The 18,254-nt window shown below is 36.0% G+C and overlaps 1 protein-coding gene across 1 annotated transcript; it reads right to left on the bottom strand.

Moving 5' to 3' along the window:
* Positions 1–709: 709 nt before the first annotated feature.
* On the bottom strand, positions 710–17,975 carry LOC145139871 (mannose/glucose-specific lectin-like). The gene is made up of 8 exons (XM_079073547.1): positions 17,769–17,975; positions 17,453–17,668; positions 12,199–12,399; positions 11,883–12,098; positions 6,623–6,823; positions 6,307–6,522; positions 1,047–1,247; positions 710–946 (listed from the first exon to the last, which is right to left on the bottom strand). The coding sequence occupies exons 1-8, from the start codon at positions 17,973–17,975 to the stop codon at positions 710–712; spliced, it is 1,695 nt and encodes a 564-aa protein (XP_078929673.1).
* Between the last annotated feature and the right edge of the window lie 279 nt (positions 17,976–18,254).

Here is an 18,254-nt window from a genome sequence, read left to right as displayed (position 1 = left end):
CATAAATGCTCTTTTTCCATAACTAGTTCATATGGCTAACTTTAAAACAACAAAAAATATATTTTCATTATATTCAATTCCATACAACTTGTTTTGAACTATATTTAATTGTAGCAAAATTTATCATTATTTACCATATAATCAATTATCTAGTATTGTGAAAGAACACCTATAAACTTAGTTCTTATTTGGTGTAATGGTTGACGAAAGAAAACATGGGTTTTCATGTCCTTATCATCTGAAGCCTCGTTTGGACAATGCAAAGTGTGACTTATGGTGTGTTGATGCGGCTGGACTATGAAGATGTTTCCTATTATTTAATTTTCTTACATATATAAAAAGAAATACCGTGAGTCAAAATACATAGCGATCATTATGTGTACAAGATTGTAGAGGGATCAACCATGCAATGAAGAAAACAAAAACGAAATTCAAGGTGGACGTATTAGCAAACAACCAAACTGAAAATATCCCATTAGAAGCATTTGAGAGTACATCAAGACACCTAGTGCACAAGGGTGCTTATTGTAATTATATTTATGAAACAAGATACGATCTTAAAATATAAAGCAATTATACGAGTTGCACATCAAAACAAGATAACACAACAATTTCACAAACACATCTCTCAGGCTTCTTTATTTTGACAAGGTTACCACGTCGAAAACCATGTATGCAGGCTGCAAATACATGATATTGGTCCGCGTTACTAATAGGGATGAAGAATGACACTGAAAGAGTCGAGGTAATCCCCGTAGTTTCCGCTGAATCCACCAAAGCTACCCTTAGCGACTGGCAGCGAGAAACTAGTCCCCTGGGTTGTGCCATATGGCCCATACTTCTTTTTGTTGGTTAGGAAAGACAATGACGTAATCACAGTGTAGCCGCCATATACTCCCACAGTTCCGCTAATCTCGATGAGGTTCTCATCATCAGCAAATGTAAACTGAAGATATACCCGAATAGATGATAAATGATGTATGATAAAACTAGAATATAAGTGCAGTACATGTTTAGGTAACAGATGTAATGAAAGCTCACTATACCGTATGAGGTGAACCACCATCACCACCATATGTTTCAGAATGGTGTTTGACATTATCACGATCCTTGTAAGTGAACCTGATTGAATCTACACAGCCTGAGGCGCTGATACGGATCTCGCAAATCCTGCCACTAGGGATGAATGTCCAGGGATTAACTCCACCCTTACCTCCCCACGGTCCAACCTGTACGCCATTGCCTGCCTGCATATAGGGCCGAAATAAAATATAACTAAGAAGTGGAGAAATCTTAGCAATCAACAGATGAAGTACACCAGGTTAACCATAAACCCAGCATTTCCAAATATATATGGTGAAAGAGTATACCATGTTTGATCTGAATGTATTCTCAAAGAAAAAGATGAAAGTCGTGGAAGGTAATAAGTTATACATCTAGCCCCATTAAGAGAAGGACTATTTATAGACCTGATCAGGTAGGGTTTTTAAAGTATAGTGGATTAAGATAAAATGTGTGGTCTTCCTGTAATGAAAACATAAAAGTTTATATTGATTTACTGTGATTTGGTAAATGTTATTGTTTAGTAAAAGATGTCGGTAGAAGATGTTAGGGTGTAGTAATTTAAGGATGAATAGTAGTTTCACATGTGTCAATGTACGGTATTAATTTTTAGAGCACATGCTTGTTAGGTCGTAATTCAATAAGATGACGATATATGCTTCTGTCATCAATTTTTCAAAGGCTTCCATCACATACATTTATTCTAACAACCAAGCTTTTGAACACAAGTTTGGAGGTTTTTGAGCACATGTGGGGGACCTTTCTATTTCCATTTTGTACCAATTTCCATTTGCACCAGCAAAAAAGGGTTATAGAACCGGGTTTTTATGTAGGCGAGGCTTTTGGCTTATATGAAAACTGTGATAGAACCCGGTTAACGAATCAGGTCATATAACTAAAATGGTGCCCGGTTCCAATTCTTAAAAATTGTGTCATATAAGGTTTGTAAAATACTGCTTCCTTTATAAACAATCGGGACCTATAATATTTAGAAAACCAGGTTCTTTTATATGTATCAAGCCATGTACCTACACAGGTAACATGGTCATGATCCTTTGAGGTACAAACTATAAATATATACTAGCTAGTTTCAAGATAATCGACCAAGTTCTTTTTATTTAACTTTTAATAATTTTATATTAAAATTACTTACAATTGTTACATTGCTATATTTTTGCATATATATCAACATCTATTAAGACAAGATCTAACATGACCTATTTACTAAGGATTTCTAGTATGAAATCAATCAACCTTTTATATTGGACTTTCCATAGATGTAAACCACAGCTTCGCATGGCCTCTTGTGCACAACAGTTGCTTCTTGTGGACAACCGTTGCTGAAGAAACAAATGACTTGCTAGCTATGGTCCACACACTATATGAAATTGTTCACCGTTTCCAATAAACATTTCTCCTGGAAATTTCCTTTGGCTGCACAACCGCAAACATGATCAATAAGTTGCACGACAAAGTCTAATGTTTCGATGGCGGTTATCATGACATTCTAATTTTTTTCAGAAGCCATGAATGCCTTCATCAAAATCTGACCATCATAAAAACCTACAACATGCTCGGTTTGTCAACATACAATTATTATGGAAGAGAAATGCAAATATGTTTGTTTTTTAACATATAATCACCCCCTCTTGTGATGTGAATCACATGTAGCACAAAATTACGTACAACTTTCATTTTGACATTCATTTCAATTGCTAAGAAACAAATAACTAAGACGATCTTTGTTATAAAGTAGACGTGCTCTGATACCACTTATTATAAAATAGATCAACTATTAATGAGAAAAGCATAATCGAACAACCACATGAACACTACGATGTAAAGTGGAAAACCCGAAAGGGGAAAAACCACTATGAAAAGGACACTCTTATAAACGGTTACAATGTTGATAAGTTACCAAGGAATAAAGGAGAGAAAGAAGATGTTCGAATGAATAAAATAAGACATCTATGTGGCTTTTATATAATAGTCTTACAAAGAGTCCTAAACAAACTCTAAAACCTTGGAAATAGGAAACATTCCTAATATATGACTAACTTGATAGCCAAGTTAAAGGTTTAGGATCATTATCAACAAACTCCCTCATGAGACGAAACCGATCTTCAGCAAAAAAACCTTCAAACTATAGAAGACATAAGTCGACTAATAAGAAGCGCCAAAATCGCTAAGGACTAAACTCTCTCAAATGGCATAGACAGAAAAATTGTGAAAAATCAAATCACCAAAATGCCAAAGGATACGAACCTTTAAACTCGACGCAAGTATCTCGAAAATACCTTTAAGATATTATAAACTCATCAAAGACAATTGTAACGATGCCAACCTGCTTGTGCCAAAGTGGTCTTCATGCCATAGCAAGAACATGCCACCGAATACACTCGCAAACTAAACCGATACCTTGCTAAAATAAGGCTCTATCCAAAATTAGAGATAAGATATTAAATAAGTAAAAACTTCAAACCGAATTTCATATGGCATAAACGTCTTTCGACCCTAATAACTTTTAGTATCATAAATTTGAAAAATACCCTATGGTATTAAAATCCTAAAAATATCATACGATATTAAACGCTTAAAAACACCTTACGGTATTAAAGTCTTGAAAATACCTTACATTATTAACCGTGGAGTATTAACTTTGGGAGGTTACACTTGTCACACGATGTTTTTGTAATGATTCAGGGGATAGGGGATAAGAAGGTGAATGGACGAGGAGGTTTTGGTGTGGGTAAGACGTCGGACATGGATTGGAAAGTGGTCGTTGTTGGTGTTGATGGTGTGATAGTGGTTGTTGGTAGATTCATAAGATATGTTATAGTAGATGAAGAACATGAGTTTGGAAAGTGTGGTTTTGGAAATATAAGTTTATATTATAAGAGTTTGACTAACCCATATGCTTGATGAAGGGAAGTGGGGTGATGAAGTGCTAACTCGTTCTGAATGTCAGCAATATAGAGTTCAGCACACATATATATCAGAGAGGGAGCAATTTAGAAGGGCATTGGTATCGAGGCCTATGATGCAACTGCTGATTTTTTCGAACTCTAATTGATAGGCCGAAACAATGGTCAATTGTCGAAGTTTGAAGAGGACGGCTTGATAGTTCTTTTATATGGAAGATCCGAGCGGAGTTCCAAGGCTCGAGATAACTCCGTCCATGTGCCCAATAGGCGGTTGTTGGTTAGATGTTTGTACCGACTCAAGGCATCTACGGTGAAGTAAAATACGACAATGGCAACTCGTTGAGCCTGTGCGATGGTATAGTAATCAAAGTAGTTATTCGCTTGGAAAATGCAATCTAGTTGGATTGTTACCATTGAAGTTGGATAGGGAAATTTTTGTGATCGGAGGTGCTTCGTTGGTGGTGTGGTGGTTTTTGTTTTTGTTGTTGTTGTTGTTGTAAGGATGTTGACAAGTTGATCCAACTTGATGGCGGTAGCGATGGAGAGACGGATAAGGGTTACCATTAGGTCTTGGAGGGCGGAGTTAGGGTTGTTAGAGGTGGAGCTTGATTAGCTTTTGGGAGGCATTGAAACGAGAATTAAAGCACCAATTGATAGCAAGCCAATTTGAGATGACGAATCTGCTAAGAGAAAGTAAGAACAAGAAACTTTGGGTCAATTTTCTGCTTACTTTAACCAAAATGTAGGGTACAATTTACAAAAACATGAAATATGTTGTTCTAGCTAAAATTAAGGAAATCTGCATGCAGGAACAATCGTTAGCTCGTAACTTAATGCAATTAGCTTTTATCGGAAAAGTGGAAGTAGGCCAAGTCTTCAAGTATGTGGAGTTCCATACTTTTGCTTCAATCCTTGTAATGGGTTAGTGTCTTTATTTGTCTCTTGGGCCTTTCAAACTTATTTTTTTGATGGACTTCAGTTTGTTTCTGACTCTTGTATAGTGGGTTTATGAGCCGTATCACTTCCCCACGGTTGAGTTGACAATGCCCCTGTAGCGCCCATGCAATACAGCCATCGTTGCCATGTATATAAAAAAAATACGGATGACCGCTTCCTGTTACGCCCGTTATCACGATTTAATTTTCATACATGGATACAAAAAATATGGATGAATTTAAATGTATTAGAAGAAATTTTTCTTCGTCAAACAAAAGCTCATTATGTGTACAGATTATGTGTACAAATTGTAGAGTCATAAATGCTCTTTTTCCATAACTAGTTCATATGGCTAACTTTAAAACAACAAAAAATATATTTTCATTATATTCAATTCCATACAACTTGTTTTGAGCTATATTTAATTGTAGCAAAATTTATCATTATTTACCATATAATCAATTATGTAGTATTGTGAAAGAACACCTATAAACTTAGTTCTTATTTGGTGTAATGGTTGACGAAAGAAAACATGGGTTTTCATGTCCTGATCATCATCTGAAGCCTCGTTTGGACAATGCAAAGTGTGACTTATGGTGTGTTGATGCGGCTGGACTATGAAGATGTTTCCTATTATTTAATTTTCTTACATATATAAAAAGAAATACCGTGAGTCAAAATACATAGCGTTCATTATGTGTACAAGATTGTAGAGGGATCAACCATGCAATGAAGAAAACAAAAACGAAATTCAAGGTGGACGTATTAGCAAACAACCAAACTGAAAATATCCCATTAGAAGCATTTGATAGTACATCAAGACACCTAGTGCACAAGGGTGCTTATTGTAATTATATTTATGAAACAAGATACGATCTTAAAATATAAAGCAATTATACGAGTTGCACATCAAAACAAGATAACACAACAATTTCACAAACACATCTCTCCGGCAGTGGCGGAGCCACAGCATGGACCCCACTTGAAAGTTGATATTAACCACATTTTACTAAAATAACCCTTAAAAAATTAATCTTTTCTTGAAATTATCCCTTTTGGCACCCACTTTTGCTGAAAAACAACCCTTAAAAAATTATTTTTTGCTGAAATTATCCCTTTGACACCCACTTTTGCTGAAAAAACATACTTTTGTAATATTTTTAACAAAAAAACTCCCAAAGAAACCTCAAAATTTCAGATTTTTTCTAGGTTCAAATTTGTTTTTAATTTTTCATATAAGATGGACCCTAGAAATATTTTTTTTCTGGATCCGCCACTGCTCTCAGGCTTCTTTATTTTGACAAGGTTACCACGTCGAAAACCATGTATGCAGGCTGCAAATACATGATTTTGGTCCGCGTTACTAATAGGGATGAAGAATGACACTGAAAGAGTCGAGGTAATCCCCGTAGTTTCCGCTGAATCCACCAAAGCTACCCTTAGCGACTGGCAGCGAGAAACTAGTCCCCTGGGTTGTGCCATATGGCCCATACTTCTTTTTGTTGGTTAGGAAAGACAATGACGTAATCACAGTGTAGCCGCCATATACTCCCACAGTTCCGCTAATCTCGATGAGGTTCTCATCATCAGCAAATGTAAACTGAAGATATACCCGAATAGATGATAAATGATGTATGATAAAACTAGAATATAAGTGCAGTACATGTTTGGGTAACAGATGTAATGAAAGCTCACTATACCGTATGAGGTGAACCACCATCACCACCATATGTTTCAGAATGGTGTTTGACATTATCACGATCCTTGTAAGTGAACCTGATTGAATCTACACAGCCTGAGGCGCTGATACGGATCTCGCAAATCCTGCCACTAGGGATGAATGTCCAGGGATTAACTCCACCCTTACCTCCCCACGGTCCAACCTGTACGCCATTGCCTGCCTGCATATAGGGCCGAAATAAAATATAACTAAGAAGTGGAGAAATCTTAGCAATCAACAGATGAAGTACACCAGGTTAACCATAAACCCAGCATTTCCAAATATATATGGTGAAAGAGTATACCATGTTTGATCTGAATGTATTCTCAAAGAAAAAGATGAAAGTCGTGGAAGGTAATAAGTTATACATCTAGCCCCATTAAGAGAAGGACTATTTATAGACCTGATCAGGTAGGGTTTTTAAAGTATAGTGGATTAAGATAAAATGTGTGGTCTTCCTGTAATGAAAACATAAAAGTTTATATTGATTTACTGTGATTTGGTAAATGTTATTGTTTAGTAAAAGATGTCGGTAGAAGATGTTAGGGTGTAGTAATTTAAGGATGAATAGTAGTTTCACATGTGTCAATGTACGGTATTAATTTTTAGAGCACATGCTTGTTAGGTAGTAATTCAATAAGATGACGATATATGCTTCTGTCATCAATTTTTCAAAGGCTTCCATCACATACATTTATTCTAACAACCAAGCTTTTGAACACAAGTTTGGAGGTTTTTGAGCACATGTGGGGGACCTTTCTATTTCCATTTTGTACCAATTTCCATTTGCACCAGCAAAAAAGGGTTATAGAACCGGGTTTTTATGTAGGCGAGGCTTTTGGCTTATATGAAAACTGTGATAGAACCCGGTTAACGAATCAGGTCATATAACTAAAATGGTGCCCGGTTCCAATTCTTAAAAATTGTGTCATATAAGGTTTGTAAAATACTGCTTCCTTTATAAACAATCGGGACCTATAATATTTAGAAAACCAGGTTCTTTTATATGTATCAAGCCATGTACCTACACAGGTAACATGGTCATGATCCTTTGAGGTACAAACTATAAATATATACTAGCTAGTTTCAAGATAATCGACCAAGTTCTTTTTATTTAACTTTTAATAATATTATATTAAAATTACTTACAATTGTTACATTGCTATATTTTTGCATATATATCAACATCTATTAAGACAAGATCTAACATGACCTATTTACTAAGGATTTCTAGTATGAAATCAATCAACCTTTTATATTGGACTTTCCATGGATGTAAACCACAGCTTCGCATGGCCTCTTGTGCACAACAGTTGCTTCTTGTGGACAACCGTTGCTGAAGAAACAAATGACTTGCTAGCTATGGTCAACACACTATATGAAATTGTTCACCGTTTCCAATAAACATTTCTCCTGGAAATTTCCTTTGGCTGCACAACCGCAAACATGATCAATAAGTTGCACGACAAAGTCTAATGTTTCGATGGCGGTTATCATGACATTCTAATTTTTTTCAGAAGCCATGAATGCCTTCATCAAAATCTGACCATCATAAAAACCTACAACATGCTCGGTTTGTCAACATACAATTATTATGGAAGAGAAATGCAAATATGTTTGTTTTTTAACATATAATCACCCCTCTTGTGATGTGAATCACATGTAGCACAAAATTACGTACAACTTTCATTTTGACATTCATTTCAATTGCTAAGAAACAAATAACTAAGACGATCTTTGTTATAAAGTAGACGTGCTCTGATACCACTTATTATAAAATAGATCAACTATTAATGAGAAAAGCATAATCGAACAACCACATGAACACTACGATGTAAAGTGGAAAACCCGAAAGGGGAAAAACCACTATGAAAAGGACACTCTTATAAACGGTTACAATGTTGATAAGTCTCCAAGGAATAAAGGAGAGAAAGAAGATGTTCGAATGAATAAAATAAGACATCTATGTGGCTTTTATATAATAGTCTTACAAAGAGTCCTAAACAAACTCTAAAACCTTGGAAATAGGAGACATTCCTAATATATGACTAACTTGATAGCCAAGTTAAAGGTTTAGGATCATTATCAACAAACTCCCTCATGAGACGAAACCGATCTTCAGCAAAAAACCTTCAAACTATAGAAGACATAAGTCGAATAATAAGAAGCGCCAAAATCGCTAAGGACTAAACTCTCTCAAATGGCATAGACAGAAAAATTGTGAAAAATCAAATCACCAAAATGCCAAAGGATACGAACCTTTAAACTCGACGCAAGTATCTCGAAAATACCTTTAAGGTATTATAAACTCATCAAAGACAATTGTAACGATGCCAACCTGCTTGTGCCAAAGTGGTCTTCATGCCATAGCAAGAACATGCCACCGAATACACTCGCAAACTAAACCGATACCTTGCTAAAATAAGGCTCTATCCAAAATTAGAGATAAGATATTAAATAAGTAAAAACTTCAAACCGAATTTCATATGGCATAAACGTCTTTCGACCCTAATAACTTTTAGTATCATAAATTTGAAAAATACCCTATGGTATTAAAATCCTAAAAATATCATACGATATTAAACGCTTAAAAACACCTTACGGTATTAAAGTCTTGAAAATACCTTACATTATTAACCGTGGAGTATTAACTTTGGGAGGTTACACTTGTCACACGATGTTTTTGTAATGATTCAGGGGATAGGGGATAAGAAGGTGAATGGACGAGGAGGTTTTGGTGTGGGTAAGACGTCCGACATGGATTGGAAAGTGGTCGTTGTTGGTGTTGATGGTGTGATAGTGGTTGTTGGTAGATTCATAAGATATGTTATAGTAGATGAAGAACATGAGTTTGGAAAGTGTGGTTTTGGAAATATAAGTTTATATTATAAGAGTTTGACTAACCCATATGCTTGATGAAGGGAACTGGGGTGATGAAGTGCTAACTCGTTTTGAATGTCAGCAATATAGAGTTCAGCACACACATATATCAGAGAGGGAGCAATTTAGAAGGGCATTGGTATCGAGGCCTATGATGCAATTGCTGATTTTTTCGAACTCTAATTGATAGGCCGAAACAATGGTCAATTGTCGAAGTTTGAAGAGGACGGCTTGATAGTTCTTTTATATGGAAGATCCGAGCGGAGTTCCAAGGCTCGAGATAACTCCGTCCATGTGCCCAATAGGCGGTTGTTGGTTAGATGCTTGTACCGACTCAAGGCATCTACGGTGAAGTAAAATACGACAATGGCAACTCGTTGAGCCTGTGCGATGGTATAGTAATCAAAGTAGTTATTCGCTTGGAAAATGCAATCTAGTTGGATTGTTACCATTGAAGTTGGATAGGGAAATTTTTGTGATCGGAGGTGCTTCGTTGGTGGTGTGGTGGTTTTTGTTTTTGTTGTTGTTGTTGTTGTTGTTGTAAGGATGTTGACAAGTTGATCCAACTTGATGGCGGTAGCGATGGAGAGACGGATAAGGGTTACCATTAGGTCTTGGAGGGCGGAGTTGGGGTTGTTAGAGGTGGAGCTTGATTAGCTTTTGGGAGGCATTGAAACGAGAATTAAAGCACCAATTGATAGCAAACCAATTTGAGATGACGAATCTGCTAAGAGAAAGTAAGAACAAGAAACTTTGGGTCAATTTTCTGCTTACTTTAACCAAAATGTAGGGTACAATTTACAAAAACATGAAATATGTTGTTCTAGCTAAAATTAAGGAAATCTGCATGCAGGAACAATCGTTAGCTCGTAACTTAATGCAATTAGCTTTTATCGGAAAAGTGGAAGTAGGCCAAGTCTTCAAGTATGTGGAGTTCCATACTTTTGCTTCAATCCTTGTAATGGGTTAGTGTCTTTATTTGTCTCTTGGGCCTTTCAAACTTATTTTTTTGATGGACTTCAGTTTGTTTCTGACTCTTGTATAGTGGGTTTATGAGCCGTATCACTTCCCCACGGTTGAGTTGACAATGCCCCTGTAGCGCCCATGCAATACAGCCATCGTTGCCATGTATATAAAAAAAATACGGATGACCGCTTCCTGTTACGCCCGTTATCACGATTTAATTTTCATACATGGCTACAAAAAATATGGATGAATTTAAATGTATTAGAAGAAATTTTTCTTCGTCAAACAAAAGCTCATTATGTGTACAGATTATGTGTACAAATTGTAGAGTCATAAATGCTCTTTTTCCATAACTAGTTCATATGGCTAACTTTAAAACAACAAAAAATATATTTTCATTATATTCAATTCCATACAACTTGTTTTGAGCTATATTTAATTGTAGCAAAATTTATCATTATTTACCATATAATCAATTATTTAGTATTGTGAAAGAACACCTATAAACTTAGTTCTTATTTGGTGTAATGGTTGACGAAAGAAAACATGGGTTTTCATGTCCTGATCATCATCTGAAGCCTCGTTTGGACAATGCAAAGTGTGACTTATGGTGTGTTGATGCGGCTGGACTATGAAGATGTTTCCTATTATTTAATTTTCTTACATATATAAAAAGAAATACCGTGAGTCAAAATACATAGCGTTCATTATGTGTACAAGATTGTAGAGGGATCAACCATGCAATGAAGAAAACAAAAACCAAATTCAAGGTGGACGTATTAGTAAACAACCAAACTGAAAATATCCCATTAGAAGCATTTGATAGTACATCAAGACACCTAGTGCACAAGGGTGCTTATTGTAATTATATTTATGAAACAAGATACGATCTTAAAATATAAAGCAATTATACGAGTTGCACATCAAAACAAGATAACACAACAATTTCACAAACACATCTCTCCGGCAGTGGCGGAGCCATAGGATGGACCCCACTTGAAAGTTGATATTAACTACATTTTACTAAAATAACCCTTAAAAAATTAATCTTTTCTTGAAATTATCCCTTTTGGCACCCACTTTTGCTGAAAAACAACCCTTAAAAAATTATTTTTTGCTGAAATTATCCCTTTGACACCCACTCTGAAAAAACATACTTTTGTAATATTTTTAACAAAAAAACTCCCAAAGAAACCTCAAAATTTCAGATTTTTTCTAGGTTCAAATTTGTTTTTAATTTTTCATATAAGATGGACCCCAGTAATATTTTTTTTCTGGATCCGCCACTGCTCTCAGGCTTCTTTATTTTGACAAGGTTACCACGTCGAAAACCATGTATGCAGGCTGCAAATACATGATTTTGGTCCGCGTTACTAATAGGGATGAAGAATGACACTGAAAGAGTCGAGGTAATCCCCGTAGTTTCCGCTGAATCCACCAAAGCTACCCTTAGCGACTGGCAGCGAGAAACTAGTCCTCTGGGTTGTGCCATATGGCCCATACTTCTTTTTGTTGGTTAGGAAAGACAATGACGTAATCACAGTGTAGCCGCCATATACTCCCACAGTTCCGCTAATCTCGATGAGGTTCTCATCATCAGCAAATGTAAACTGAAGATATACCCGAATAGATGATAAATGATGTATGATAAAACTAGAATATAAGTGCAGTACATGTTTAGGTAACAGATGTAATGAAAGCTCACTATACCGTATGAGGTGAACCACCATCACCACCATATGTTTCAGAATGGTGTTTGACATTATCACGATCCTTGTAAGTGAACCTGATTGAATCTACACAGCCTGAGGCGCTGATACGGATCTCGCAAATCCTGCCACTAGGGATGAATGTCCAGGGATTAACTCCACCCTTACCTCCCCACGGTCCAACCTGTACGCCATTGCCTGCCTGCATATAGGGCCGAAATAAAATATAACTAAGAAGTGGAGAAATCTTAGCAATCAACAGATGAAGTACACCAGGTTAACCATAAACCCAGCATTTCCAAATATATATGGTGAAAGAGTATACCATGTTTGATCTGAATGTATTCTCAAAGAAAAAGATGAAAGTCGTGGAAGGTAATAAGTTATACATCTAGCCCCATTAAGAGAAGGACTATTTATAGACCTGATCAGGTAGGGTTTTTAAAGTATAGTGGATTAAGATAAAATGTGTGGTCTTCCTGTAATGAAAACATAAAAGTTTATATTGATTTACTGTGATTTGGTAAATGTTATTGTTTAGTAAAAGATGTCGGTAGAAGATGTTAGGGTGTAGTAATTTAAGGATGAATAGTAGTTTCACATGTGTCAATGTACGGTATTAAGTTTTAGAGCACATGCTTGTTAGGTAGTAATTCAATAAGATGACGATATATGCTTCTGTCATCAATTTTTCAAAGGCTTCCATCACATACATTTATTCTAACAACCAAGCTTTTGAACACAAGTTTGGAGGTTTTTGAGCACATGTGGGGGACCTTTCTATTTCCATTTTGTACCAATTTCCATTTGCACCAGCAAAAAAGGGTTATAGAGCCGGGTTTTTATGTAGGCGAGGCTTTTGGCTTATATGAAAACTGTGATAGAACCCGGTTAACGAATCAGGTCATATAACTAAAATGGTGCCCGGTTCCAATTCTTAAAAATTGTGTCATATAAGGTTTGTAAAATACTGCTTCCTTTATAAACAATTGGGACCTATAATATTTAGAAAACCAGGTTCTTTTATATGTATCAAGCCATGTTCCTACACAGGTAACATGGTCATGATCCTTTGAGGTACAAACTATAAATATATACTTGCTAGTTTCAAGATAATCGACCAAGTTCTTTTTATTTAACTTTTAATAATTTTATATTAAAATTACTTACAATTGTTACATTGCTATATTTTTGCATATATATCAACATCTATTAAGACAAGATCTAACATGACCTATTTACTAAGGATTTCTAGTATGAAATCAATCAACCTTTTATATTGGACTTTCCATAGATTTAAACCACAGCTTCGCATGGCCTCTTGTGCACAACAGTTGCTTCTTGTGCACAACCGTTGCTGAAGAAACAAATGACTTGCTAGCTATGGTCCACACACTATATGAAATTGTTCACCGTTTCCAATAAACATTTCTCCTGGAAATTTCCTTTGGCTGCACAACCGCAAACATGATCAATAAGTTGCACGACAAAGTCTAATGTTTCGATGGCGGTTATCATGACATTCTAATTTTTTTCAGAAGCCATGAATGCCTTCATCAAAATCTGACCATCATAAAAACCTACAACATGCTCGGTTTGTCAACATACAATTATTATGGAAGAGAAATGCAAATATGTTTGTTTTTTAACATATAATCACCCCTCTTGTGATGTGAATCACATGTAGCACAAAATTACGTACAACTTTCATTTTGACATTCATTTCAATTGCTAAGAAACAAATAACTAAGACGATCTTTGTTATAAAGTAGACGTGCTCTGATACCACTTATTATAAAATAGATCAACTATTAATGAGAAAAGCATAATCGAACAACCACATGAACACTACGATGTAAAGTGGAAAACCCGAAAGGGGAAAAACCACTATGAAAAGGACACTCTTATAAACGGTTACAATGTTGATAAGTCTCCAAGGAATAAAGGAGAGAAAGAAGATGTTCGAATGAATAAAATAAGACATCTATGTGGCTTTTATATAATAGTCTTACAAAGAGTCCTAAACAAACTCTAAAACCTTGGAAATAGGAAACATTCCTAATATATGACTAACTTGATAGCCAAGTTAAGGGTTTAGGATCATTATCAACAAACTCCCTCATGAGACGAAACCGATCTTCAGCAAAAAACCTTCAAACTATAGAAGACATAAGTCGAATAATAAGAAGCGCCAAAATCGCTAAGGACCAAACTCTCTCAAATGGCATAGACAGAAAAATTGTGAAAAATCAAATCACCAAAATGCCAAAGGATACGAACCTTCAAACTCGACGCAAGTATCTCGAAAATACCTTTAAGGTATTATAAACTCATCAAAGACAATTGTAACGATGCCAACCCGCTTGTGCCAAAGTGGTCTTCATGCCATAGCAAGAACATGCCACCGAATACACTCGCAAACTAAACCGATACCTTGCTAAAATAAGGCTCTATCCAAAATTAGAGATAAGATATTAAATAAGTAAAAACTTCAAACCGAATTTCATATGGCATAAACGTCTTTCGACCCTAATAACTTTCAGTATCATAAATTTGAAAAATACCCTATGGTATTAAAATCCTAAAAATATCATACGATATTAAACGCTTAAAAACACCTTACGGTATTAAAGTCTTGAAAATACCTTACATTATTAACCGTGGAGTATTAACTTTGGGAGGTTACACTTGTCACACGATGTTTTTGTAATGATTCAGGGGATAGGGGATAAGAAGGTGAATGGACGAGGAGGTTTTGGTGTGGGTAAGACGTCCGGCATGGATTGGAAAGTGGTCGTTGTTGGTGTTGATGGTGTGATAGTGGTTGTTGGTAGATTCATAAGATATGTTATAGTAGATGAAGAACATGAGTTTGGAAAGTGTGGTTTTGGAAATATAAGTTTATATTATAAGAGTTTGACTAACCCATATGCTTGATGAAGGGAACTGGGGTGATGAAGTGCTAACTCGTTTTGAATGTCAGCAATATAGAGTTCAGCACACACATATATCAGAGAGGGAGCAATTTAGAAGGGCATTGGTATCGAGGCCTATGATGCAATTGCTGATTTTTTCGAACTCTAATTGATAGGCCGAAACAATGGTCAATTGTCGAAGTTTGAAGAGGACGGCTTGATAGTTCTTTTATATGGAAGATCCGAGCGGAGTTCCAAGGCTCGAGATAACTCCGTCCATGTGCCCAATAGGCGGTTGTTGGTTAGATGCTTGTACCGACTCAAGGCATCTACGGTGAAGTAAAATACGACAATGGCAACTCGTTGAGCCTGTGCGATGGTATAGTAATCAAAGTAGTTATTCGCTTGGAAAATGCAATCTAGTTGGATTGTTACCATTGAAGTTGGATAGGGAAATTTTTGTGATCGGAGGTGCTTCGTTGGTGGTGTGGTGGTTTTTGTTTTTGTTGTTGTTGTTGTTGTAAGGATGTTGACAAGTTGATCCAACTTGATGGCGGTAGCGATGGAGAGACGGATAAGGGTTACCATTAGGTCTTGGAGGGCGGAGTTGGGGTTGTTAGAGGTGGAGCTTGATTAGCTTTTGGGAGGCATTGAAACGAGAATTAAAGCACCAATTGATAGCAAACCAATTTGAGATGACGAATCTGCTAAGAGAAAGTAAGAACAAGAAACTTTGGGTCAATTTTCTGCTTACTTTAACCAAAATGTAGGGTACAATTTACAAAAACATGAAATATGTTGTTCTAGCTAAAATTAAGGAAATCTGCATGCAGGAACAATCGTTAGCTCGTAACTTAATGCAATTAGCTTTTATCGGAAAAGTGGAAGTAGGCCAAGTCTTCAAGTATGTGGAGTTCCATACTTTTGCTTCAATCCTTGTAATGGGTTAGTGTCTTTATTTGTCTCTTGGGCCTTTCAAACTTATTTTTTTGATGGACTTCAGTTTGTTTCTGACTCTTGTATAGTGGGTTTATGAGCCGTATCACTTCCCCACGGTTGAGTTGACAATGCCCCTGTAGCGCCCATGCAATACAGCCATCGTTGCCATGTATATAAAAAAAATACGGATGACCGCTTCCTGTTACGCCCGTTATCACGATTTAATTTTCATACATGGCTACAAAAAATATGGATGAATTTAAATGTATTAGAAGAAATTTTTCTTCGTCAAACAAAAGCTCATTATGTGTACAGATTATGTGTACAAATTGTAGAGTCATAAATGCTCTTTTTCCATAACTAGTTCATATGGCTAACTTTAAAACAACAAAAAATATATTTTCATTATATTCAATTCCATACAACTTGTTTTGAGCTATATTTAATTGTAGCAAAATTTATCATTATTTACCATATAATCAATTATTTAGTATTGTGAAAGAACACCTATAAACTTAGTTCTTATTTGGTGTAATGGTTGACGAAAGAAAACATGGGTTTTCATGTCCTGATCATCATCTGAAGCCTCGTTTGGACAATGCAAAGTGTGACTTATGGTGTGTTGATGCGGCTGGACTATGAAGATGTTTCCTATTATTTAATTTTCTTACATATATAAAAAGAAATACCGTGAGTCAAAATACATAGCGTTCATTATGTGTACAAGATTGTAGAGGGATCAACCATGCAATGAAGAAAACAAAAACCAAATTCAAGGTGGACGTATTAGTAAACAACCAAACTGAAAATATCCCATTAGAAGCATTTGATAGTACATCAAGACACCTAGTGCACAAGGGTGCTTATTGTAATTATATTTATGAAACAAGATACGATCTTAAAATATAAAGCAATTATACGAGTTGCACATCAAAACAAGATAACACAACAATTTCACAAACACATCTCTCCGGCAGTGGCGGAGCCATAGGATGGACCCCACTTGAAAGTTGATATTAACTACATTTTACTAAAATAACCCTTAAAAAATTAATCTTTTCTTGAAATTATCCCTTTTGGCACCCACTTTTGCTGAAAAACAACCCTTAAAAAATTATTTTTTGCTGAAATTATCCCTTTGACACCCACTCTGAAAAAACATACTTTTGTAATATTTTTAACAAAAAAACTCCCAAAGAAACCTCAAAATTTCAGATTTTTTCTAGGTTCAAATTTGTTTTTAATTTTTCATATAAGATGGACCCCAGTAATATTTTTTTTCTGGATCCGCCACTGCTCTCAGGCTTCTTTATTTTGACAAGGTTACCACGTCGAAAACCATGTATGCAGGCTGCAAATACATGATTTTGGTCCGCGTTACTAATAGGGATGAAGAATGACACTGAAAGAGTCGAGGTAATCCCCGTAGTTTCCGCTGAATCCACCAAAGCTACCCTTAGCGACTGGCAGCGAGAAACTAGTCCTCTGGGTTGTGCCATATGGCCCATACTTCTTTTTGTTGGTTAGGAAAGACAATGACGTAATCACAGTGTAGCCGCCATATACTCCCACAGTTCCGCTAATCTCGATGAGGTTCTCATCATCAGCAAATGTAAACTGAAGATATACCCGAATAGATGATAAATGATGTATGATAAAACTAGAATATAAGTGCAGTACATGTTTAGGTAACAGATGTAATGAAAGCTCACTATACCGTATGAGGTGAACCACCATCACCACCATATGTTTCAGAATGGTGTTTGACATTATCACGATCCTTGTAAGTGAACCTGATTGAATCTACACAGCCTGAGGCGCTGATACGGATCTCGCAAATCCTGCCACTAGGGATGAATGTCCAGGGATTAACTCCACCCTTACCTCCCCACGGTCCAACCTGTACGCCATTGCCTGCCTGCATATAGGGCCGAAATAAAATATAACTAAGAAGTGGAGAAATCTTAGCAATCAACAGATGAAGTACACCAGGTTAACCATAAACCCAGCATTTCCAAATATATATGGTGAAAGAGTATACCATGTTTGATCTGAATGTATTCTCAAAGAAAAAGATGAAAGTCGTGGAAGGTAATAAGTTATACATCTAGCCCCATTAAGAGAAGGACTATTTATAGACCTGATCAGGTAGGGTTTTTAAAGTATAGTGGATTAAGATAAAATGTGTGGTCTTCCTGTAATG

The sequence above is a fragment of the Lactuca virosa genome, chromosome 9 (genome assembly GCF_052849685.1).
Source record: "Lactuca virosa cultivar CGN04683 chromosome 9, Lactuca_virosa_CGN04683_v6, whole genome shotgun sequence".
NCBI lineage: Eukaryota > Viridiplantae > Streptophyta > Magnoliopsida > Asterales > Asteraceae > Lactuca > Lactuca virosa.
This window is presented reverse-complemented; position numbering and strand designations above follow the sequence as displayed.